Source organism: Microcaecilia unicolor, chromosome 3 (genome assembly GCF_901765095.1).
Source record: "Microcaecilia unicolor chromosome 3, aMicUni1.1, whole genome shotgun sequence".
Lineage (NCBI taxonomy): Eukaryota > Metazoa > Chordata > Amphibia > Gymnophiona > Siphonopidae > Microcaecilia > Microcaecilia unicolor.
Genome location: NC_044033.1, coordinates 330,985,605 through 331,013,000, shown reverse-complemented (window position 1 = coordinate 331,013,000; position 27,396 = coordinate 330,985,605). Strand labels below are relative to the sequence as shown.

Here is a 27,396-nt window from a genome sequence, read left to right as displayed (position 1 = left end):
TCCATGATCATGTTCAACATGCTCTATACCTGCACTGGAGATCATGTGAAGATTCTGTATTACTGTCACTCTCATCATAGTACTAAAGGCAAGCTGAATACCTTTTAATCCTGGGCAATGTGCTGCCAGTATGAATTTTTCTTTTTCCTTCCTTTAACCTTACGTAGTAGCTGCCACCTTGCTCAGCTTTAGATATTAAACAACAAGGTCAACGTATGAAGGTAATGAAGTTACTCGGCAAGACTTGATGGTAGTAATATTATTCTGTAAATGGTTAAGTCAATGTTTTTCCAAATATGGCCACAATAGAAAGAGAGAGAAGTTTTATTTTTATTTGCAGCTACTCCTGTTTTGGGGGCCCTGTTGATGGCAGCTGTTTCTCTCATTTGCCCACCAACTCCCTACACAGTTTCTGGTGCCTTCTATCACTGAGCAGGACGCTCAGTAAGGCAGCTGAGCAGAAACCTACGGGGGGGGGGGGGGGGGGGGAAGATGCAGAATAAGAGTGAGAAAAGCTGTACTGGAGGTAGTGTTGACACAAGGAAAAGCAAAGCAAACATAGGCCCATGAGCAAGAAGTGAGGGCTGGAAGAATGTTTGTGAGAGTGCTGGGGAACAGCTGTAGGGATCTGTGTTGTGAGAGGACAGAGCAGTGAGAATGGAAAAGTGTGGTGAAGAACTAGTGAAGGAAGGCTTCTATTCTTCCGCAGCTATTTATTTGCTAAAATTCACAGAGTGTTTTAGAAAAAAATTGTCTAAGCGGTCATTAGTGAGTGCTGGTGGCTGAACAATGACACCACCAAAAATATGTTGCAAGAACCCCTGAGTAGAAGTATTTCATTGACTAAAGACAGAGGGAAGCAAATATAAAGGATAGAAAATGCATCATACTGGATGTTTGCTGTTACAATATTGGACACATCTGGGCAGTAGTTTTTTTCTGACAAGGTACACATCTGTTCCTACTAATTGAACTCTGCAGCACCTCCCTCAGCACCCAGTGACCTAGTGGTGGACTCCATGCAGACAAGTGTGTTAAATGTGTGTATCACAATCACACTCGGCATTCTTCTAGCTGTACAAAGACAGTTGGGCAAAGCCTAAACAAAACTCTTCTTCATGAAGACACTTTTCTCTCAACTTATGGGTTCACACACTTCATTTTAAGAATTTGGGTTTCAAATGAAAATGCATTGCAAGAATACAGATGTCAGATTCAAGTAAGATAAATGTGCAGAGACAAAGAACATGTGATAAAATAAATAGTTCTCCACCAACCCCCGACCTTTGTCTAAACAGTCCACACACCTTGATTCACGCGAATTGTGCCTCCTGTTGTACAGATGTTTCTCATTTCTTGTAGGACTAACCACCCAAAAGCATACTCTGTCCACCGAGGTGTGAAGAAATGCCCGAAGAGTCCAGCAGTAGGTCATTCTTGAAACTGTTCGCTCAAAAAAACCTTATGCAGCTGCAAGCTGGAGCTTATTCTCAGAAAATGCCCACCCTTGACCTTTTTCAGAAAAGAAAGCCCTGATACAGGACAGGGTTGCATGCATGGCTGGAGTCAGCTAGTCTCCTAGTGCAGAGTCCATCTTGCATCCTCGGGTGTCCCCATGTATCTCAGCATTGCATATTATTACACGCAAAAACCACAATATTGGTCTTCTCCCTTCCCCAGTCCAGCATCCTACAAAATATTTCCACCTAACATAAAAGCACAAAAAAGACAATACATTTACTTCTTTTATGCAACAAGTTTTGGGATCACTTACTTTTTTTCTCAAGACATCAGTACTTATAAAGTAAATGCTGGTCTTTTGAAAACTCCCACAGTACCTGCAGTGCTAGATATCCTCTAACAAGAGAAATGTAAAGCTTTTCATGAATTAGACCTCTCCCTTCCTACTGTTATTGAGTTTCCGGTAATACAAACTGTACCAAGAGAGGAAATGGCCTAGCGATTAGAGCAATGGGCTGAGAAAAAGGGAAGCCAGGGTTCAATTCCTGCCACTGAGACTTTGACTCACTTATCTCCTATTTTTCAGGTACCCAGTTAGACTGTAAGCTCTTTTAGGCAAGGACATATGGTACCTGAATATTTATTACCACTGTATAGTGCTGCATACATCTAGTAGTACTATAAAAATGATAAATGTAAGCATGAGAGAGGAGAGAAACAACACAGCAGGTACTGTTTCAGGTTTCAAAAGAACAACATGATGGATAAGGCAGTCTAATCTGAAAAGGACAGCCTTTTTTTCCCCCTCACTTAGCTACTGCTGCAAACACAGTTGAAATACTTCCAAAAATCCAAATATCAACCTGCCCAACCAACTCCCAATCATAATACTGAACAGCCCGTACCCTTTTTGCAACTCCTGCAGCGCTGCATGTTTAAAAAAAAAAAATCGAAACAAAACAAAGCTAAGAATATGTCTATGCCTTCCTTCCAGGCAACCATTAACATTTCCAGTTTTATTTCTCTCTCCGGTTCTGTTTTCCACAGGTCTGACTGGAGGTTTTCTTTCACCTCCTGCAAAGCAAGGGTCCTTTGTTTCAGTCACTACACTTTCACTTCAATCGCTGAGTCACATTGGCCAAAGCAACGGCAAATGCTTGGACTGCAGAGAATGGATACTGAAAGTCCAGAATGTAAGCATTGCCATCAATCCTTCCAAACTGCATTACCTGAAAGAGTCAGAGGGTGGCAGAAAAGAAAAAGAGAAGTTAAAACAACACAAAACCCATAACGAGGAAACATGAATTGAACGTCTCAAAAAATGCTACTGAAATAATTACCAATAAACAAGTAACAAACACATACTTCCTTTTTACAAAGACACTGCTGCAAGGCTGGGAAAAACCCATGTCCCTGGTTACTGAACTACACAAAAAATAAGCACATGAACCAACACGGTATTATTAAAAGTGACTGGACTCAAGTCTACATTATTGCAGACTGCTCTTACTGTTTTTTGTATACCATCTTGTGTATTTGGATTATTTCTATCCTTTTTAATAAAAAGATGTTTAGAATCTAAATAGTCTCTAATCGTAATCACATTAAGATGATTGTAAATACAAATACTTGGTTATTTTATTTAAAGTTAAATCCTGGATATTATTATACTACTGTTACAATGAGCAACTTAAGAATACATTGAAATGGGATATCAGTTGGTTTGCTCTATTGAAAACTGTCTTGTATTTTAAGATCTGAAGGACAGAATTAAGATATATCCACAGTTCTGCACTGTTATTTTGAAGATGTAGTTATCATCTATATCAGAAAACCAGAGATTAACATTTTGATACTATTGGTATGTAAAATTAATTTCCACAATTATAGAATGGTTTCAATTGATTTATAGTAACGTTATCCTCTTTTTCTTTTTGTTACATTTGTACCCCCCGCTTTCCCACTCATGGCAGGCTCAATGCGGCTTACATGGGGCAATGGAGGGTTAAGTGACTTGCCCAGAGTCACAAGGAGCTGCCTGTGCCTGAAGTGGGAATTGAACTCAGTTCCTCAGGACCAAAGTCCACCACCCTAACCACTAGGCCACACCTCCCACTTTTCCCTTTTCTGTCGCACATGCTGTGTCTGTATAGTTTTTAACCCTGGTGTATGCATGTGTGTGTATGTATCTCCCCCTCTCTATATATCAGGGATTCTTAACCAGTGGTCCCCACACTCCCAAAGAGTGTGGGAAGAGGTCAAAAGGGGAGCAGAGAAAGGTCTTGGAATCTGAGACAATTTACTGAAACTTTCTAGACAGTAGTAGTTATTGGTAGTATAGCTAGTACTACTGTAATTTTAGCGACATTAGTAGTTAGCACTGTTAGTGACTAACAGCATATGGATGGTCTTATGGACAAGTGGGCTAACCCTTAATTTTGCTGATTTGCATCTTTTTGGATCTAGTTCATCATGACATCAATATTTACCTGTGGACAAGTGTACCAAGCTACAAGTCAATAAATTTCCCCATTGGCCACATGGACAACTGGGCCAACCACCTCAGGCATGAGAAATGGGTTAGTCCATTTGTCCGTAAGACCATTCATATGTAGCTATTAGTAGTTACTAGTGGACATGTGGTTTAAGAAGGAGGTGCAATGGTTTTACTGATCAGTTAAAGGGGTACAAGAACAAAAGAAAAGTTAGGAACTCCTGCTTTCTCTCTCTCTCTAATTTAATTGCCAAGTCCAAAAGAAATAATAAAACTCAATAATGGAATAAAATTAAACTCAATATAGCCATGTTTTGGCAAATCCTGCATCAGGGGTAAAAAGCTCCTTTGGAAGATGGTCTTATAACATACAGTGATTTTACACTGATTTCAAAACTGCTTCATATTTTTATTATGTACATGTAGTGTTTTGGTTAAAGCTTCATGGGTTGTTCATTAGCTTTATTATTTTTTTTACTTATTCCAGTTTTGTTGAAAAATTTTAAACTTTACAAAAAACATATGGTTAAAGACAACATTCAAGAAAACTACTATCATTCAAAGAACTTCTTGATTGAGTTATATTGACGTTAACGACATAACAAGAATATCAAAATGTTTACAAATAGATTCTATTAATTGTAACTGTGACAAAACAGTGGGGTTTTAAGCCTATAAAACTGCCTTGATTCTTGAAGTGTATTTCCATTATTGGCCAGAAGGTGGTGCTTCCTTACTTTAAAGCTGCTACAGAGTAATGACTGTTCTTTCTTTAGTCTGGCACAGATAAAAGTAAGATGCAGTATACTTTTGAAAACTTGTTGTTCTGGGCTCTGATTGGCCCAGGAGCTCAATTTCATCTAGAATGTACTGGCCTTTGCTTAGTCTTAGCCAGGAAGAAGAGAGAGAAGGATCTCTTTGCTGAGGCCCTGTGAAATGTTAAACTTGTAACAAGCTATATGTCGTGATCCCCCCAGTTACTGTTTAGATAGTAAACAAATGTTTAGTTAGTGTTACAATTGATCCATATTTCACTTATCTGTTACTGTTTGCTGATTGCACCTTTTCTGTTCGTTGTTCTAATTTTTTTTCATGACAATGAACATTTTAGTTTATTACCTCTGCTTGTCTGGACTGACTAAGAATCCTGGCAGTTTGTGTGTTGGGTCTGTAAGTGCTTTCTGGGAACTGTGGGACCACTGGGAGTGTGGCCTCCAGTAACCTAGAAATCACTAGGGATAATTTGAGAGCAGGAGACTCGCCCAGAGGTGGTTGAGACCTAGTCAGTGGGAGGAGGGTGCTAGTGTAGAGCACAAGTGGCAGGTGCAGGCAGACCTGCATTGTGCTGGGGATAGACTCTCTAAGCAGTCACGGGGTAGCCCCGGGCAGGTGACTAAGCATTTTGTGACTAACAAACTAGTAAAATCAGACGAAATTCAAAGTTTAACTAAAGCCAACAAATATGTACAAAAACTAGCAAACAGATCTAACTAAATTGAACAAATTCTAAGTAAGCTTAACAAAGCCCTACCCTCCTCTTCCCCCCTAACCCTTCCCCTCCCATGGGCTATAGGCCAAGTCAAACACATCAGACAAACTGGAGAATGAAGAAGAAAAATTATCACTCAGCATACATCACTAAGTAATCATCAATACTCAAGATCAATCTCTCAGTCGCAATCCCTCACCTTCCTCAAAAGACTGACATTGAACAGCTGTCATCATCTCCAAGAAACAGACATTCATTTTTTCTGATAGCAGTATTTTTGTCCTTGCAAAGATGGAGTAATGTTTTCCATATGTTTGCATCTCTCCACACACTGATTTCCATTTAGTAACTGAGTGGTCTCCAGTATCTTTCCAAGCCCTGGCAATGGCCATCTTTGCTGTTAACACTACAGTGAAAATTAAATCTACTGTCCCCCCTGGGGAAAATCCCTGTGGGATATATCCCAATACACAGAGTTCTGGGGTCTTTTGTCAATCGCTCCGTGTCCATTGCTGAATATAACTCCAAACTTGACACTTTTCTTACACTCCAACCAAAGCTTCTCTAAGGACTTTGGCTTCTCACAACTTCAACTGTTCCCATTGCTAGTATGCCTGGGCTTCCTTCTGGGGTGTCCACTATGATCTAAAAACTAGCATATATTGCATCTGTTTGCAGTTAGTGACACTAGAGCAGTGGTGGATATACCAATGGACTTGATCCCAACATTGGTCATTTACCATACTGGGGAGCCATTTCTCCCACTCAGTTTGATAATTCCCTTTAACTGGATGTTTTACAACAACCAAGTCAGTATATATTCTAGTAAGAATATATATATATTTTTAAAGTTCAATAGTTCTATTGAAAATTTTAAATGTAACAGTAAAAAACAATAGGGGAGGAAAATTAGGAAGGGGGGTACAAATAATATATGAAACATTACTAAGTTGTTACTCATTATACATAAGTAAATTAATCAAAGAAAAGAAAAACATAATGAAATAATATAGAAAAACATTAGACATTATGGGGTCCTTATACAAAGGTGTGCCAAAAAGTGGCCTGCGGTAGTGTGGGCGTTTGTATTGGACACAAGCTGGACCATTTCTCCAGAATGTCTGGAAAAAAGGAGCATGTTTTGGTCTGGGAAATGGATGTGCTGCAAAATGAAAACCAGTGCGCATCTATTTACGGCCTGAGCCCTTAATGCTACCCATTGATTTAGCGGTAAGGGCTCACGTGTTACCTGACCAATAACTGTCCAGTGGATGCCAACTTCTGATTACCACTGGGAATGCCCTCGCGGTAGGAAACGGAAAATTATTTTCTACCGCGTGTTTTCAGCATGCCAAACTTGGAATTACCACTCGGCGAACGCGCTAGCCAGGTGGTAATGCCAATTTGACGCATGCTGCACACTAATAAGTTTAATTGTTTGCCAAATTTGAGACCAAATAGGATAGATTAGTGGGCAATCAAGTAACATATGTCTCAATGAGCATGGAGATATCCGGCAGTGTCAGCAAAGGTCATCTTACTTAAGCTTGGCTCTCCACGTTTTCCTAGTCCAGTAAGCATTATTCATGAAAAAATACAGAGATTGCATCATGCTATCAGATAACAAAGGTCAGTTAACTTTTGACCAAAAAAGAGGACAATTAGGCTAAAGAGAAAAGTCTTCAAGCTGAGAACACCAATTATTTAGCAAGTATTGGTTTGTCAAAGGATTTGTCTCAATATTTTATAGAAGGTGGAGACAGCTTTGCCTTCAGTAAGGATTAAATCACATCATGTGTGAATAAAAGCTGTATCTGATAAGGAACATAAAAAGTTAGTATCTGACATAATGACAATAGATATACATCATTGACTTTTATGAGAGGTTAGCACAGGATATTTAACAGTGAATTCTGGAAAGGTAAGCAGTCTACTATTATCACAAAGAAGATCTAAAGACCATATATTCTGCTTTTGCCAGAATTTCAAAAAATAAAAAATAAATCTTTTTTATGCATAATTTTGAGATTATTCCAAATGGACATGCGTTTTTCAGAAAATAAGGAAATATCAGAAATTTTTTCCAATAACTGTACTGCAGTTTTGGTGGCTGATAGTAAGCCAAATTGCTTGAGAGGAGGTAATCGCACAGTGCCAAATATATTCAATCGAAATGAGTACCATATCATTTCTTCAGTTTCCAACCGGAGTGGAATAGATGACCTAAAACTTGAGTATTGCAACTAGTGTGCTCCATATTTTGCTAATGAAGCTATATGACATTTGTAAAAATCTGGCATATTCATGCCACCAAAAGGTTTGGAAGCCTTCAGTTTTCTGAGGGCAATTTATGTTTTTTTATTCATTCAAATAAAGAGCGAATGATACATACCTATAGCAGGTGTTCTCCAAGGACAGCAGGCTGATTGTTCTCACGACTGGGTTGACGTCCACAGCAGCCCCCACCAACTGGAACAAAACTTCGCGGGCGGTCCCACACGCAGGGCACGCCCACTGCGCACGCGCGGCCGTCTTCCCGCCCGTGCGCGACCGTTCCCGCTCAGTTGAATGACAAGCAAAGGAATGAGGAAAACGCAACTCCAAAGGGGAGGAGGGAGGGTAGGTGAGAACAATCAGCCTGCTGTCCTCGGAGAACACCTGCTACAGGTATGTATCATTCGCTTTCTCCGAGGACAAGCAGGCTGCTTGTTCTCACGACTGGGGTATCCCTAGCTCTCAGGCTCACTCAAAACAAGAACCCAGGACAATTGAACCTCGCAACGGTGAGGGCATAACAGAAATTGACCTACGAAGAACAACTAACTGGGAGTGCAGCCTGAACAAAATAAAATCGGGTCCTGGAGGGTGGAGTTGGATTCAAACCCCAAACAGATTCTGCAGCACAGACTGCCCGAACCGACTGTCGCGTCGGGTATCCTGCTGCAGGCAGTAATGTGATGTGAATGTGTGGACAGATGACCACGTCGCAGCCTTGCAAATCTCTTCAATAGTGGCTGACTTCAAGTGGGCCACTGACGCTGCCATGGCTCTAACACTATGAGCCGTGACATGACCCTCAAGAGTCAGCCCAGCCTGGGCATAAGTGAAGGAAATGCAATCTGCTAGCCAATTGGAGATGGTGCGTTTCCCGACAGCGACCCCTTTCCTATTGGGGTTGAAAGAAATAAACAATTGGGCGGACTGTCTGTGGGGCTATGTCCGCTCCAGATAGAAGGCCAACGCTCGCTTGCAGTCCAACGTGTGCAACTGACGTTCAGCAGGGCGGGTATGTGGTCTGGGAAAGAATGTTGGCAAGACAATTGACTGGTTAAGATGGAACTCCGACACCACCTTTGGCAGGAACTTAGGGTGAGTGCGGAGGACTACTCTGTTATGATGAAATTTGGTATACGGAGCATGAGCTACCAGGGCCTGCAGCTCACTGACTCTGCGAGCTGAAGTAACTGCCACCAAGAAAATGACCTTCCAGGTCAAGTACTTCAGATGGCATGAATTCAGTGGCTCAAAAGGAGGTTTCATCAGCTGGGTGAGGACGACGTTGAGATCCCATGACACTGCAGGAGGCTTGACGGGGGGCCTTGACAAAAGCAAGCCTCTCATAAATTGAACGACTAAAGGCTCTCCAGAGATAGCTTTACCCTCTACACGATTATGGTAAGCACTAATCGCACTAAGGTGATTCCTTACTGAGTTAGTCTTGAGACCAGACTCTGATAAGTGCAGAAGGTATTCAAGCAGGTTCTGTGCAGGACAAGAACAAGGTTCTAGGGCCTTGCTCTCACACCACTCGACAAACCTCCTCCACTTGAAAAAGTAACTCTTTTTAGTGGAATCCTTTCTAGAGGCAAGCAAGACACGGGAGACACCCTCAGACAGACCCAACGAAGCAAAGTCTACGCCCTCAACATCCAGGCCGTGAGAGCCAGAGACTGAAGGTTGGGGTGCAGAAGCGCTCCGTCGTTCTGCGAAATGAGAGTCGGAAAACACTCCAATCTCCATGGTTCTTCGGAGGACAACTCCAGAAGTAGAGGGAACCAGATCTGACAGGACCAAAAAGACGCTATCAGAATCATGGTGCCGTGGTCCTGCTTGAGCTTCAGTAAGGTCTTCCCCACCAAAGGTATGGGAGGATAAGCATACAGGAGGCCGGTCCCCCAATGGAGGAGAAAGGCATCCGACGCCAGTCTGCCGTGTGCCTGTAGTCTGGAACAGAACAGAGGCAGCTTGTGGGTGGTCTGAGAGGCAAAAAGATCCACCGAGGGGGTGCCCCACTCTCGGAAGATCTTGCGTACCACTCTGGAATGGAGCGACCACTCGTGCGGTTGCATGACTCTGCTCAGTCTGTCGGCCAGACTGTTGTTTACGCCTGCCAGGTATGTGGCTTGGAGAAGAATGCCGAACTGGAAAGCTCAACGCCACATCCCGACGGCTTCCTGACACAGGGGGTGAGAACCGGTGCCCCTCTGCTTGTTGATATAATACATTGCAACCTGATTGTCTGTCCGAATTTGGATGATTTGGTAGCACAACCGATCTCTGACGGAATCTGAGATACTGTCTGTGAGCTGGCTGTATCGGGATGTGAGTGTAAGCGTCCTTTAAATCCAGGGAACATAGCCAATCGTCTTTCTGAATCATCGGTAGAAGGGTGCCCAAGGAAAGCATCCTGAACTTCTCTTTGACCAGATATCTGTTCAGGCCTCTCAGGTCTAGGATGGGGCGCATCCCCCCTGTTTTCTTTTCCACAAGGAAGTACCTGGAATAGAATCCCTGCCCTTCCTGCCCGGGTGGTAAGGGCTCGACCGCATTGGCGCTGAGAAGGGCGGAGAGTTCCTCTGCAAGTACCTGCTTGTGATGGGAGCTGAAGGATTGAGCTCCCGGTGGGCAATTTGGTGGAGGGGAGGCCAAATTCAGGGTGTATCTGCACCGCACTATTTGGAGAACCCACTGGTCGGAGGTTATCAGAGGCCACCTTTGGTGAAAAACTTTCAACCTCCCTCCGACCGACAGGTCGTCCGGTACGGACACTTTGATGGCGGCTATGTTCCCATGAATCCAGTCAAAAGCCCGTCCACGGCTTTTGCTGTGGAGGCGCAGGGGGCTGCTTAGGCGCACGCTGTTGACGGGAACGAGCGCGCTGGGACTGTCCCTGTGCCTGAGGAGGCCTTCGGGCTGCCTGAGTTTACCTACGCTTGTTGTAGGCGTAGGGTGCAGCCTGCCGGGCCCGGGAAGAACGTCCACCTGTAGAGGTGGGTGCTGAAGGCGTCCGGCGGGAGAGCTTGTCAAGAGCGGTTTCCTGCTGGTGTAGTTGGTCCACCAACTGCTCGACCTTCTCGCCGAAAATGTTATCCCCCTGGCAAGGGACATCCGCCAGATGTTGCTGGGTGCGGTTGTCCAGGTCAGAGGCACGCAGCCATGTGAGTCTGCGCATCACTATACCTTGGGCCGCAGCTCGAGATGCCACATCACAGGCGTCATATATACCCCTGGACAGGAACTTTCTGCACGCCTTCAGCTGCCTGACCACCTCCTGAAAAGGCCTGGAGTGCTCTGGAGGGAGCTTGTCGACCAGGTCTGCCAGTTGCCTCACATTGTTCCGCATGTGAATGCTCGTGTAGAGCTGGTATGACTGGATGCGGGTCACGAGCATAGAGGATTGGTAGGCCTTCCTCCCAAACGAGTCCAGAGTGCGAGACTCCCGCCCCGGGGGTGCCGAGGCCGTATCCCTCGAACTCCGTGCTCTCTTGAGAGCAGAGTCCACGACCGCCGAGTCATGAGGCAGTTGAGACCGCATCAACTCTGGGTCAGAGTGGATCCTGTATTGGGACTCCGCTTTCTTGGGAATGGTGGGGTTAGATAATGGCTTCAGCCAGTTCCGAAGCAGTGTCTCTTTGAGGACATTGTGCAACGGCACCGTGGAAGACTCTCTAGGTGGTGATGGATAGTCGAGGACCTTGAGCATCTCAGCCCTCGGCTCATCCACAGAGACCACGAGAAAGGGAATGCAAATAGACATATCCCTGACGAAGGAGGCAAAGGAGAGGCTCTCAGGGGGCGAGAGCTTCCTCTCCGGTGAAGGAGTAGGGTCGGAGGGAAGGTCCTCAGACTCCTCTGAGGAGAAATATCTGGGGTCCTCCTCCTCCCCCCCACGAGGCCTCTTCCTCGGTGTCGGACATGAGCTCCTGCAGCTCAGACCTCAACTGGGCCCGTCTAGACTGCGAGAAACCATGTCCTCGGTGATGGCGTCGAGCGGCGGACTCCCACGCCGGTGGGGATGAAGCTCCCTCCATCAACGTCGACTCCACCTGCGTGGCGGTCGACACCGGTGCCGCAAGCGGCAGCCGCAGCATCGGGCTAGAGCACACCGGCGCCTCCATCAACAGCGCCGGGGGCATGCCAGCAAAGCATGGCGCATCAAGCCCTTCCAGAATCCCCGAAAGGATGGCTCGGAGGCACTCGTCAAGGCCCACTGTCGGGAAAGGCAGGGGGGCTGGTGCAGGTGTCGGTGCCGGAAGCTGCTCGGGACCAGGAGACGGTACCGAAGTACCCGCGGACTGACGCAGTGACACCTCTTCAACCGAGGGGGAACGCTCCTCTCGGCACTGCCGCTTCCTCGGCGTCGAGTCATCTCTCGAGGTGCCGGAGCTGGCAGTCCCGTGCGCTGTGGGCGACCGATGACGGTGCTTTTTGGTTTTCTTTCGGTGTCCGTCATCAGCGCTCGGCGGCAAAGACGAAGAGGAGGTAGAACCCCCCCCCCGGCCTCGAGGAATCGGGTCTGACAGGGTTCGGTCCCGATGGCCCTGGGTAGAGGGAGTGGCCGGGGCCGATTTCCCGCGCGGGTGCTCATCCCCGCCGGCAGGCCGGCGGGCCAACGGTACCTGTACTCCTGGGGTCGGTGCCGATTTCGTCGACATCGGTACCGGTACCGAAGACCCGGCCGTCGACACCAATGCCGTCGACATCGAGGGGCCGGCGCAAGTTCCGAAAAGACGGTCCCGAAGAACTTGCCTCGCCACCTGTGTCCGCTTCCGTAAGCCGAGACACAAGGTGCACGTCTTGGTATTGTGCTCCGGCCCGAGGCACTGGAGGCACCAAGCGTGGGTATCGGTCTGCGAGATCTGTCGGCCGCACCGACCACACTTCTTGAATCCGCTCGGGACCTTCGAGGACATCGACGGAAAAATCGCGTCAGCGAAGTCAAAGTCATCGATGGTGGCGGTGAAAAGCACACCCGAAGAAACACGAAGTGCCCTTGCGCTAAAAACGAGGAGACTTTTTTTTTTTGTTAACAAAAGAGACGAAAGAAACGCGAACGCGTACGTAGAAGAAAAAACCCGCGGCTAGGCCGCGATCCGGTTTCCGGGGCTGACAGAGAGAGAGAGACGATAACACGTCTCTCTCCAGCGCGGAAAAGGAAAAAACTGAGCGGGAACGGTCGCGCACGGGCGGGAAGACGGCCGCACATGCGCGGTGGGCATGCCCTGCATGCGGGACCGCCCGCAAAGTTTTGTTCCGGTTGGTGGGGGCTGCCGTGGACGTCAACCCAGTCGTGAGAACAGGCAGCCTGCTTGTCCTCGGAGAAGTATTGTTAAGATCAAGCCATGCATAAAAGGATTGTGGACATAAGGATGGAAGTATAGAGAAGATATAAGTAATTTTTGGTGCCAAGGCCATTTTGATTGAGGATATTCTTCCTAACCAAGATAATTTAAGAGGCGACCAGGAAGAAATAGACTTTATGAATAAGAATGCCTAAGTATTTAGTAGCGTTGTGTACCCAAACAAATTGTGTATGGTGAAAATCTGAAGTGGAGGACAAATGATTCAATGGAATAATTTCAGATTTGTCACAGTTAACTTTATATCCTTAAAATTGGGAGTAAATAGAAACTAACTTAGGACCCTGTTTACTAAGCCGCGCTGCAGCTGTGCAAACTTTTTAGAGTGCGCTAAAAATTAGCATGCACTAATGCTAGAGACACCCGTAGGAATATAATGGGTATCTCTATATCATTAGCAAACACGCTAAAAAGTTAGCGTGCCTATAGCATAGCTTTGTAAACAGGGCCCTTAGTGAATTCTGGTAGAGATTTGTGAGGTTTGGTAAAGAAGAGTAAAACATCATCAGCATATGCAGCTAATTTAATTTGTCTTCCCTGGGTGAATTTAGCAGCAGGCAGCAGTATCCCTGACACCATCACATAGTCAGAGATGACAACAGGGAGCATATCCCAATGGACAAGGGTAACATCTCATGCCAATCTCAAAAGACATCAAGAAAAATGCCAAAGGTATCTCAAATTACAAGCCAATTGCATCCATACCACTAACGACCAAAATAATGGAAAGTATAGAGGCAAACCAGCTAACCGATTACATCAACAAATTCTCCATAATACACGAGTCCCAATCAGGATTTACTAGTTTTATGGAGATGAGCTTTCAGAGATATGACTCTATCACATATGACCGCCTTTAGGCTTTCCCACAATACCAAAGGCGAGAACTCAGGGGTATCGCTGAAATGCAAAAACTCTCAAATCTTTTTCAAGCTGTTGTAAATTAGTTGGGTCATCCAATAGTGAATCAGGAAATCTCCAAATACCACAGGACAATTTCTCCTGTGCCCTTGAAACACATACTTTACAGGGGCATGGTCAGACCATGTACATGAATGAATCTCTGCTTCACTAACCCGAGAAAAAATAGCAGCATCCCCCAGCCACAGATTGATGCGAGAATGTGTATCATGTGCAGTAGAATAATGAGTGTAATCGTGCTCTGATCCATGTAGGGCTTTCCAAATAACCACCAACCCTCATTGTGTGATAAATCTATGCAACTGTACTCTATCAGCTACTGCATAGATAATGGTAGTGGTAGTGTTATCAACCTCCAGGTCAAAAGTCAGGTTAAAATCTCCTCCTTTTATCATGCCCCCTTCAATATATTTAGTCAACAGAACGGTCATTCGGTCAAGAAATCTCCCTGCACTTGATTTGGTGCATAGAGATTTAACAATGTGAAAACATCCCCCCCTAATTCAACTATCAATAGGACATATAGACCCTCTCTATCCAAGACACTTCTACGAATTTTCCAGGGGTAGCCACCCTTCAAGAGGATGCCCACCCCTAGCCACTTTTGGCTGAATTCAGTTAGAGGCCAGGAAAATTTCAGAATATAACTGACTAGTGAGTAAATACTCATGCTTGGAAAGTAGATGAATTTTCTGCAGAAACAGGATATCAGCTTCCAACCTCTTTGCCTCTTTGACATGCAATTTGCACTTCATAGGTAAGACCTCTAACATGTAGAGACACGTATTGCAAAAAAGACACAAACATAGTCCTCACAGGACATACACAAGAAGGACTGGACCCCATTACCACCCCCACCCCACCCCTCCCAAGGAACAAATGAAGGCCAAATGGCATGCTATAGATGACCCATTAAAGGAGAGAGTGGCCGTCAAGGTACATGACCCACAACACTTATACAAGAAAAATGCAAACGTGAATTCCAGCAGTCAACAGCTATCAAGTCAGCAGAAAAAAATTTCAACACAGCTCCCAGCTATATGGCCAAAAAAGTGATAATAAAGGTGACCCATCTAGAATCCCAAAAGAACACCTGCCAAGCAAAAATATAAAAAGTCAAGTAAAATCCAAATCAGATAGTCGAGATCCTGAATGCTGTCTAGTAAGTCGGCCCGTGCCATGGGTGGCTCTCTGCCATCAAGCATGAGAGGACCGATTGAGCACGTCTTTAGCCCTGAAAGCCGCTCCCATGAAGGAGGCCAATGGTGGATCCACTTCAGGAAGAACTGAGTGTGCCTCCTCCAGCGTACGAACTTGTTGAAGTTTCCCCTCCAGATAAAAAGTCAGTGCAAAAGGATGTTGTCAATGATATGCCCCAATCTACATGCTAAACCTTGTGGACTTGCCTCCCAGAAATGCTGTAAGATCATCCCGCAAATATCTCAATCTGCACTTCCCCAGCTGTAAAGGACTAAAATACAAGCTGACACACGCCACCACCTTCTCCTACTTGAGCACGCAGCTGTGGAATGCTCTACCTACAGACCTGAAAGCTATTGACGAAATAATTAACTTCCCCAAATCCCTGAAGATTTATCTCTTCCAAAAGACCTACAAGGAAAATACATAGCCTACAAAACTACTTCAACAATCCACACAGTTGCCGCAGTTCACCTCTAACCTACCTAACACTTTCCATCTATCCTCCCTTACCTAATCTTTAAACGGTAATAACTGTATTTGTTATCATGAAATGACTATGCCTATCTTCTCTTACCAACATTCAAACTATAAGAATTGTACCTGTTATCACGAAATGATTATGTCATAACCACACGCTGTAAGCCACTTTGAGCCTGCAAATAGGTGGGAAAATGTGGGATACAAATGCAATAAATAAATAAAATATTTGACTCCCTTCTCCTGAAGATGCCTGGTAAAGATTGTTCAGAGCACCTTTTTAAAGTAGTTGATGCCAGATTCTGATACAATTCTATAGGATAGGAGTCCCATTGCAAGTGACAGTGTCTCTGTCTAAATCTCTTGTTAGGCCCCATTTAGAGTACTGTGTAGAATTCTGGAGACCACACCTTCAAAAAGCTATAAACAGGATGGAGTTGGTCCAGAAGGCGGCTACTGTTATGGTCAGTGGTCTTCATCATGAAGCATATACAGCAACTCACAGAACTCAATATGTATATTTTGGAAGAAAGACGAGAGAGAGGAGATATGTTTGAGATATTTAAATATCTCCACAGCATAAATGCACAGGAAGCAGGTCTCTTTCAACTGAAAGGAAGCTCTGGAATGAGAGAGCTTAAGATGAAGTTAAAAGGGTATAGACTTACAAGTAATCTAAAGAAATACTTCTTTACAGAAAGGGTGGTAGATGTGTGGAACGACCTTCCCAGTAAAGGTGGTAAAGATGAGGACTATATTGAATTAATTTATTGACGTGTGGGATAGGCATGTGGGATCTCTTATGGGGAGGCAGAGATAGTGGATGATATGGAAGGGCAGGATGAGTGGGCCATATCTTTTATCTGCCGTCAATATCTATATTTCTATGATTTTAATAAAGTGACTGGTCTGAAATTTTGCTAAGAATACATTGAGTTGCTATATATAAAGAAAATATAAACTGAATGGACTGACAATTAGGGGGTGATTACACTTTCTTGAAACATCAAATGGTGTGTGAAGTGCTTACCTTCTGATGGTCCATATTTCAATCTATGGTTGAGAAAGGTGTATAGGGATGGGAGGGTTTTTGTCCCTCCTACTGAAAGATTTCAAATTATATAATTTTTAGAAATTTTATAAAGGCAATGTGTCTATTTGCTTGATAAAATTGACTGTCATACCTATCTCCAATACCACCAAAATGCTCTGATGCAGATAAAAGTATGTATGAACATAGGAATTGAAACTCATGACATCCCCCAAATTTTTCTTCCCTGCCTCTCTCTCTCTGCAAGGTACATAAGTACATAAGTACATAAGTAGTGCCATACTGGGAAAGACCAAAGGTCCATCTAGCCCAGCATCCTGTCACCGACAGTGGCCAATCCAGGTCAAGGGCACCTGGCACGCTCCCCAAACGTAAAAACATTCCAGACAAGTTATACCTAAAAATGCGGAATTTTTCCAAGTCCATTTAATAGCGGTCTATGGACTTGTCCTTTAGGAATCTATCTAACCCCTTTTTAAACTCCGTCAAGCTAACCGCCCGTACCACGTTCTCCGGCAACGAATTCCAGAGTCTAATTACACGTTGGGTGAAGAAAAATTTTCTCCGATTCGTTTTAAATTTACCACACTGTAGCTTCAACTCATGCCCTCTAGTCCTAGTATTTTTGGATAGCGTGAACAGTCGCTTCACATCCACCCGATCCATTCCACTCATTATTTTATACACTTCTATCATATCTCCCCTCAGCCGTCTCTTCTCCAAGCTGAAAAGCCCTAGCCTTCTCAGCCTCTCTTCATAGGAAAGTCGTCCCATCCCCACTATCATTTTCGTCGCCCTTCGCTGTACCTTTTCCAATTCTACTATATCTTTTTTGAGATACGGAGACCAGTACTGAACACAATACTCCAGGTGCGGTCGCACCATGGAGCGATACAACGGCATTATAACATCCGCACACCTGGACTCCATACCCTTCCTAATAACACCCAACATTCTATTCGCTTTCCTAGCCGCAGCAGCACACTGAGCAGAAGGTTTCAGCGTATCATCGACGACGACACCCAGATCCCTTTCTTGATCCGTAACTCCTAACGCGGAACCTTGCAAGACGTAGCTATAATTCGGGTTCCTCTTACCCACATGCATCACTTTGCACTTGTCAACATTGAACTTCATCTGCCACTTGCACGCCCATTCTCCCAGTCTCGCGGGAGAAAATTCAAGATGGCTGCTACACCGGGTGGACATGAAAACGCTCCATGAAAGCTGTGCCGAACAACTTCTATTTTTCCTGCTTTACAATGCCCCATAAGCGCAAGGGTGTTTTGCGGGTAGTGCCTCCACCTACCTCAACTCCCGTATCGGGTCAAACTTCATTGGAGCGTTTTTTCCCCGGTACCTCCAGAACACGGGGAGAGGATCCCGTTGTGGGGAAATCCGGAGAAGCGGTAGCCCCACTGGGAGAGGAAATCTCCCTATCACCGCCATCGCCCTCACAGATCCCACCTAGTCCGATGTCGAAGGTGCCCCTGGCGGGAAACCCCGACGACTCGGAAGTCGGGCCGAAAGGAGTCTCCAGTGGGGACCCAGGAGCACAATTGTCGACTCGAGGAGCCATGGGGAATTCAAACCCTATGGCACAAACTTCAGAGGTGACTCTACAAACATTGAAGGTGATTTTGGACCAAATCACCACAACAACTCAGCAGACTGCAGGTGATGTAATAACTTTAAATACTAAGTTTGTGGAACTAAAACAGACTGTAGACTCTGTTAAAGAAGACATAACTATACAAGTAAAATCGTTACAGAAAGAGGTTGAAGTATTGAATGCCTTTAAAAATACAACGGTGAAAGATTCAACAAATATGAGGCAAAAAATTGAGCAATTTGAAAATTTTAATCGGCGCCTTAATCTCCGACTCTTAAATTTCCCACTGCTAGCGGGGATAACCCTACTTGATACCTTTAAGAAATACCTAATAGAAATTCTTCATTTCTCTCCCAGTCTCGCAAGGTCCTCCTGTAATCGTTCACATTCCTCCTGCGACTTGACGACCCTGAATAATTTTGTGTCATCGGCGAATTTAATTACCTCACTAGTTATTCCCATCTCTAGGTCATTTATAAATACATTAAAAAGCAACGGACCCAGCACAGACCCCTGCGGGACCCCACTAACTACCCTCCTCCACTGAGAATACTGGCCACGCAATCCTACTCTCTGCTTCCTATCTTTCAACCAGTTCTTAATCCATAATAATACCCTACCTCCGATTCCATGACTCTGCAATTTCTTCAGGAGTCTTTCGTGCGGCACTTTGTCAAACGCCTTCTGAAAATCCAGATATACAATATCAACCGGCTCCCCATTGTCCACATGTTTGCTTACCCCCTCAAAAAAATGCATTAGATTGGTGAGGCAAGACTTCCCTTCACTAAATCCGTGCTGACTTTGTCTCATCAGTCCATGTTTTTGTATATGCTCTGCAATTTTATTCTTAATAATAGCCTCCACCATCTTGCCCGGCACCGACGTCAGACTCACCGGTCTATAATTTCCCGGATCTCCTCTGGAACCCTTCTTAAAAATCGGAGTAACATTGGCTACCCTCCAGTCTTCCGGTACTACACTCGATTTTAGGGACAGATTGCATATTTCTAACAGTAGCTCCGCAAGTTCATTTTTTAGTTCTATTAATACTCTGGGATGAATACCATCAGGTCCCGGTGATTTACTACTCTTCAGCTTGCTGAACTGACCCATTACATCCTCCAAGGTTACAGAGAATTTGTTTAGTTTCTCCGACTCCCCCGCTTCAAATATTCTTTCCGGCACCGGTGTCCCCCCCACATCCTCCTCGGTGCAGACCGAAGCAAAGAATTCATTTAATTTCTCCGCTACGGCTTTGTCCTCCTTGATCGCCCCTTTAACACCATTTTCGTCCAGCGGCCCAACCGACTCTTTGGCCGGTTTCCTGCTTTTAATGTATCTAAAAAAATTTTTACTATGTATTTTTGCTTCCAACGCTAATTTCTTCTCAAAGTCCTTTTTTGCCCTCCTTATCTCCGCTTTGCATTTGGCTTGGCATTCCTTATGATCTATCCTGTTACTTTCAGTTGGTTCTCTTCTCCACTTTCTGAAGGATTGTTTTTTGGCTCTAATGATTTCCTTTATCTTACTGTTTAGCCACGCCGGCTGACGTTTAGTCTTTTTTCCCTTTTTTCTAATACGTGGAATATATTTGTCCTGAACCTCCAGGATGGTGTTTTTAAACAGCATCCACGCCTGATGCAAGTTTTTTAATCTGCGAGCTGCTCCTTTCAGTCTTTTTTTCACCATTTTTCTCATTTTGTCGTAATCACCTTTTCTATAGTTAAACGCTAGCGTACTTGATTTCCTAGTTTCACTTCCTTCAATGCCAATATCAAAACCGATCATATTATGATCACTGTTATCAAGCGGCCCTCGTATCGTTACCCCCTGCACTAGATCATGAGCACCACTAAGGACTAAGTCTAGTATTTTTCCTTCTCTTGTCGGCTCCTGAACTAGCTGTTCCATGAAGCTGTCCTTGATTTCATCAAGAAATCTTATGTCCCTTGCGTGTACAGATGTTACATTAACCCAGTCTATATGCGGGTAATTGAAATCCCCCATTATTATTGTGTTGCCCAGTTTGTTTGCGTCCCTGATTTCCTTTAACATTTCCGCATCCGTCTGTTCGTCCTGGCCAGGCGGACGGTAGTACACTCCTATCACTATCCTTTTCCCCTTTGCACATGGAATTTCAATCCACAGTGATTCCAAGGAGTGTTTTGTTTCCTGCAGAATTTTCAATCTATTTGATTCAAGGCTCTCGTTAATATACAATGCTACCCCTCCACCAATCCGATTCACCCTATCACTACGATATAATTTGTACCCCGGTATGACAGTGTCCCACTGGTTATCCTCCTTCCACCAGGTCTCAGAGATGCCTATTATATCTAATTTTTCATTTAGTGCAATATATTCCAACTCCCCCATCTTATTTCTTAGGCTCCTGGCATTCGCATATAGACATTTCAAACTATGTTTGTTGTTCCTAAGTACATCATGCTTAGTACTTGACAGTATTAATTGGCAATCTTTTGTCTGATTTTTATTGTTATTTAAAGATACCCGATCTACTACAATCTCTTTTGCAACCTCACTATCAGGATACTCTATCTTCCCTGTTATGGTGATATCTTTGAAAGATACCTTATCCCGAACCATGCTCTTTTGAGCGACTGTCGGCCTTCCCCCCATTTCTAGTTTAAAAGCTGCTCTATCTCCTTCTTAAACGCCGATGCCAGCAGCCTGGTCCCACTCTGGTTAAGATGGAGCCCATCCTTTCGGAATAGGCTCCCCCTTCCCCAGAATGTTGCCCAGTTCCTAACAAATCTAAAGCCCTCCTCCCTGCACCATCGTCTCATCCACGCATTGAGACTCTGGAGCTCTGCCTGTCTCTTGGGCCCTGCGCGTGGCACAGGTAGCATTTCAGAAAATGCTACCCTGGAGGATCTGGATTTCAGCTTTCTACCTAAGAGCCTAAATTTTGCTTCCAGAACCTCTCTCCCACATTTTCCTATGTCATTAGTACCCACATGTACCAAGACAGCCGTCTCCTCCCCAGCACTATATAAAATCCTATCTAGGTGACGCGTGAGGTCCGCCACCTTCGCACCAGGCAGGCAAGTCACCAGGCGATCCTCACGTCCACCAGCCACCCAGCTATCTATATGCCTAATGATCGAATCACCAAGTACAACAGCTGTCCTAACCTTTCCCTCCCGGGCAACATTTGGAGATATATCCTCGGTGCGAAAGGATAATACATCCCCTGGTGGGCAGGTCCTGGCTACAGGAGTACTTCCTACTTCACCAGGGTGTTTATTCCCTTACCTCATTCCCCCGGGGTGGCGATTCTATCAGCTGTAGAAGAGGAATCGCATGGCCAGCTGTGCAGATGGCTCAAAACAGGAAGTTTGGAGGAGGTGGGAGCTAGCAGACCTTGGGCGTGTGCCGATGCTCAAGGATCCACGCCGACCAGCCAGTGCCTCTTATGCAGCTGACAGTCGCCACTCCAGGAAAGTGAGGTAAGGGAATAAATGACTGGTGGTGGCGAGGGGGTTGTTGGTCACCATGAACGGGGGGGGGGGGGGGAGTAGGGAAGTAGAGAGAGGCTGGAGGAGGAAGGAAGGAGAGAGATGCTGACTGTTTGGGGGGGGGGGTTAGGGGAGGAGGTAGGGAAAGAAAGAAATGCTAGAGACCATGGGGGGGGGGGGGGGGTAGTTGGGAGGGCGGAAAGGAAAGAGATGGTGAATGCCATGGGGGTGTGTGGGATGGTAGGAAGGGTTGGGGCTGGAGCTTGGGCACCCCCAAACACAAAGGTGTTCTGTTGCCCTGTGTGTGAGCACTCTGTGCACACGTGTATTTTAAAAATTGTGTATGTATATTGCAATGCCATCTCTTGGAATGTCTACACACATATCTCAAAATGAAAGTGTTATGTTCCTGTGTGCCTTCTTTTTATGCACATCTACCCACTTACTTTTTATAATAATCATTTCCCGTATGTAAAATATTTTAAATGCATTATAAATATACTCCTATAATGTAGTATTGCACATGGTTACCATCAGTAGTACTGATGACAAGAAAGTCACAGGCTGGAAGCAAAGATATAAAGAAATCAGTGGATGGATGTGATAAGGTTGATTCTCTCTAGCACAAATTCAAGCTTTTAACCATTGCCACTGTGCAGGAACAATGCACCAAAAGTTGCTAAGTCACCTTCCTCCCTGCTCTGCTTTCAGTAACGGGGGAGTGACAGAAGACAGCACCACAACAGACTGCTGTCTCTCTGACAGCTTTTCATCTAAGTGGCACCTTGGACTTCATACTATTAGGCTATTTTAAAGCCTTTGTTGTTCAGAAATGATGGAACTTCTCTATATGCCACCTCCAAAAGGAACATCATGTGCTTTTCTTGCATATAGGAATTTATATATGAATTTAGTCAAAATACAAATCCTTATTTCATCTCAGAAAATATTACTGAATGAAACCCCACATACTGCATTATACAATGCGCAAGACTGTTGGTTAAGAAAATGTACATTCTTCTATTAAAAAAAAAAAACTAACAGCTGTTCTGTAAACTGAAGGGACATGCAAAAATAAGACTAATTTCTAGTCCTACCTGACGCCCTTCCAGTTCAATTTGGAAGTTTTTTGCTGACTCCTGGGTTACTCGACCTCCAAAGTCCAACTGATACACTTGTGTTGCCTCATTCCACAATGGCTGCTTATTAGCCATCACGTACACAAATCCTTGACTTCCCAGTCGCCCGTCTTCCTTTTCATTTGCTTTCCGGCACCGAAACTCATCCAACTCACTGGCTGTCCTCATATTTCTTTTAGTCTTCCATCCTTTCTTACCAATCTGGCTTTGATTCATCAGCTCATCCCCACTGATGAAAAGCTCTGGCTCACTCTCTGAACTATCTTGGAACTCATTTGTTTTGTTCAGCTTCTTGGCTTTCAGCTGGTCCTTCTGGTTCTTCACCTTCTTCTTCTCCCTTCCCAACCTCGGGCTTGAGATTAGAGAGTTGAAGTCACTTAGAGTTCTTGCCTCCTTTTTCACTTTACCTTCAGTGATGGCTTGAACATTACCTTCTTCTGCTCGACTATCCAATCGCTTCCTGTTTTTCTTCACAAACTTATCTGCCCGCTGAGGTATGGGACTTTCTGTCAATGACAGGACTTCCTGAAAATTGTCTGCTGTCTCCACCATCACCTCTGTGCCCACATGACCTTGTAACTCTGATGAAGGTGGAGAGATGAAAGGTTTTTCTACTGGTAAATGTGGCTTTGGGGGCACAGTGCCTTGAGTACCCTGCATAGGTGGACATGCGTTGTAGGCATTCCATGGGTGCAAGGCTATGGGTGGCAATTGTAAACTGGAGCAGGTGCTACTTCCTGGATACATGGGTGGCAATGGGCAACAAGAGAGGTTGGATGGATAGCTTGGTTGAAGCATGACTGTTGACTCCTGCTGTGTAAATTGTGTTGGAGCTAAAGCTTCTTTGGGGGAGCAAGGGGATTGCACTGTCTGGAGAGAAGGGATGCTGTAGCCACCTGGATAGGGAAGCCCAACTCCATAGTTCACCTGGAAAGTGGTGGTGGGACTGGCTGGTGATTTGGTGGAAACAAATGGCACACGAGACATGTCTAAATGCTGGGTCTGATTAAGCATAAGAGGTGGCGGCGGTGGTGGTGGCTTATGAGGGATGGGCATTGAATTTTGAGCTGTCTTTTCCTGAGGAACCCAGATCTCCTCATTCACCACAGGGTCCCACTGGTATGGAGGTGGACGTTTCACACCTATGCTGGCCTCAGTGAGTGATGTGTGTCTCATCACCTTCTCTATGTGAGAATGATGTGAAAGCGCTTCGTCCTCTGTGAAGGCAGAATTGATATAATCTGTCCGGTCTCGGCAGTTATCTGCAGGGCTCAGCAGATTGTATGAGGATTGGGAGGTCAAAGGGGATGTACTAGCAGAGTGTACAATGATACTGCTGTGCTGTGAACTGCTCCCTGCAGATGCTTCTGACCTATTATTAATACCAGGGGTAGTAGAAGTACTGACACTGTTGCTGTTGCTGCTACACTGGCTGCAGGTGTATAAAGCTGTGGGTACCCTTTGCTGGTACTGTGGTGCCGCCACCACATTGCTCTTGGGCTTTGGTGGATGTTGCAAAGTGGCCCTCTGATTGTCCATCAGCTGAGCCATTTTGAGTGCTGCCTCTCGACTGTTTCTCCGAAGAGTGGCATGAATGATGCTGTTGTCCAGCCGCTGTGCAGCACCTCGGGCCTGGGACAAATGGCTGGCAATCTCAGGATAGGGTGGTGGGTCCCCAGGTGGTATGGAGTATCGAGGAATAGTGAGCCTATTCAGTGTGGCACTGGTGCAGGGCTGCTGGACTTTCTTTTCTGTGGCAGAAACCCTCAGCGTGGCAGAGCTGCCAGGACCCTGCAAAGTATATTTTTTCTGGGGGCGTAGTGTCTGTGTTCGTGGCCTGCACACCTCTTCCACATTCCCACTGCTGTCAAATGTTGTTATCCTCTCATAGCCCAAAGGAGTCTGGTAAGGTCCCACCGAGAAAAAGGAGAAATCTCCCTTTTTCAAGCACAGATCCAGAGATGGCTGTGGGATTGGAGGGGGTGGAGGAGCAGAAGTAGGGGGAGCTGGTATGGTCCCAGGGTAAGGAGGGGGTGGGTTCAGTTTGCTCATCTGTATGTCCGGTGTGGCACTAAAGACCATGGCATCGCCTTCTGTGAACTGCTGAACCTGCCGTGCTGGTTTTGTCTTTGGCAGTTGCTCATGGTCTCTTTCACCATGATCCAACACTGGCATCTGGGCTGCACTTTGGGACTGGTGGGATAAAGGAGTGGGTGGCTGGATCACTCGCCCAATTTCTACTCCCCCAAATATGACTTGTCCTGGGTTTGAATACCGGTTGGGGGCTGGAAACTGCATGACACCATCTCCTGAATGGTTTGTGGGCCCTCCAGCCACAGACTGATTATTCAAAACATCTAGCTGCACGTTCTGAGTGGCCAACAAGGATTGCACGAGACCCATGCTCTGAGTGGGTGACATAGCTTGTGCTGAGCTGTGGATTGGAGCAATGGGAATGTTCACAGTACAAGGAGGGTTGCTCTCTGGAACTCCAGATGCTCCTGTTACTGCAACAGAAATAATAAGAAATTAGAAATTACTAGTTTGCTGGCCACACAAAAGACTTTTTTTGAATTTTTCAGTATTTTCTGTTTGTAATATATCAATAAGATCAAAATCTCGCACCAGTATAAAACGAGTGCTACAGATCAGAGATGAGCATTCATGCAGACATAGCAACAACTTCTCCAAAATATTCAAATGAAGCAATTTCATATACAAACTTATTTATAGATAACATACACCTAAGAGAAACAGGGGTAGACAGAAGATCCTAACCTGGTGGAAAGGCCACAGCAGCACACAGTGGTAAATGAAATCTTTTGGAAGATGTGTTCCAAGAATGGCTAATGTAAGTAAATCATATATATTATGGTAGTTGAGAAGCTCTATTCTTGTTTTGGATGTCTGAGAGCTAGCATTTACACCCATATTGCACAGAAGTCCAAATCCCAATTTTACAAAGGCAGGATAAGATTATCTAACACTGTAGTATGTCCATATGGCAAGGGAGTGTGGTCTGGGCATGTTTTGTGCAGGATAAGGGAGGGCCCAAAATATGGACGTCCAACTCTAGTCACAGTAGGGAAGGAGTAGCCTAATTTAGTGCAATGGACTGGGACCCAAGGGACGTAGGTTCAAATCTTACTTCAGTTTTTAAAAAAATTGTGAGCCATTCAGGGACAGAAAAATATCTACTGCACGCCTGAAGGCTGATGAAGTGATGTACATTCAGATACAGTAGGTATTTTTCAGTTCCTGGAGGGCTCACAATTTAAAAAAAAAGAAAAGAAAAGAAATCACAAACAGATGAAGTGGGTTTTGAAACTGTGTCCTCTGATTCTCAACCCACTGCTCTAACCATTAGGCTACCCCTCTGCTCTGCACGGATGTCAGTGTGGCCCTTTTATAAGAGGGACATTCTTATGCTGCCACACAGATGTCCATATCCCTTGTTTTCCTCATTATTAATTTGGATGTTCCAGTTTATAAAATGGATGCTCACACTAGACATTTCCAGTACATGGATATTCATCTCACATGGACATCAATTTGTGACGTTCTGACTTGGACATCTTTTCTAAAATGTTGCTCCATGCTTCCATTTATTTTTTTAGTTTCAACAATTTTTATTGATGATTCTTCAATATAAACAATCAACATGTTCAATATACAACCAAAAGAAAAATTGTTAACATATCCTTCTACATGCGAAAGAGATCATGATGGCATCATCAAAGTTTTTATCTTTTCTCCCCTCCCTCAACTCAGATGCTTCCATTTATTTTTAACATGCACTTCTATTTTCATTTGGATTTAGGGAAGACATCTACAAAAAATTGTGTCTCTCCTTTCTACTACATTCTTTGCATATGTATAGCCTCACTTTCTAGGCTCAACCCCCACTTTGTCCATGTGCAGCGTTGGTTGAGGAAGCAGCTTCTTGAAAAGGACACATTAAGCACTTTTAGTTGTTAGGACAGACAAGGGTCCTTTTATTAAGCTGTGGTAAAACGGGGCCTGCGCTAGCATCAGCGTGTGTTATTGACATGTAATGAGGCCCCCTTTTACTGCAGAGGATAAAAGGCTGGCCATTTTGGGGGGAAAGAAATGGCCATGTGGTAAGTGAACCACTTGCCGTGTGGCCATTTCAGGGGGGGAACACTTACCGCCACCTCAATAAGGGCTCCCACAGTAATACGGCGCTGCCCGATTACCATCAGGTAAGCACCGGTGCTACAAAAATAGAAACTTTTTTGTAGTGCCAGAAATGGCAGTAGTTCCGGATTGGCTGGTCACCCATTCTAACGATTACAGGATATTCAGACAATCATGATGGATGTCGTCTTCTCCCCTACTGTAACTACATCTATTTGGATTTGCTCATGATCATCTTGGGAAAATTTCAATTATTTCAAAATACGGCA

General features: G+C 44.9%; 1 protein-coding gene across 4 annotated transcripts in view; it reads right to left on the bottom strand.

Moving 5' to 3' along the window:
• Positions 1 to 1,140: 1,140 nt before the first annotated feature.
• TULP4 (TUB like protein 4) overlaps positions 1,141 to 27,396 on the bottom strand; it is a 226,044-nt gene continuing 199,788 nt past the window's right edge. For all 4 annotated transcript variants that reach the window (XM_030198414.1, XM_030198412.1, XM_030198411.1 and 1 more), the window contains exons 14-15: positions 22,928 to 25,476; positions 1,141 to 2,690 (exon numbers count right to left, since the gene is read on the bottom strand). In XM_030198414.1, the coding sequence (XP_030054274.1) occupies positions 2,574 to 2,690; positions 22,928 to 25,476 (2,666 nt within the window). In that variant the 3' untranslated portion in view covers positions 1,141 to 2,573. The remainder of the gene's footprint in view (positions 2,691 to 22,927; positions 25,477 to 27,396) is intronic.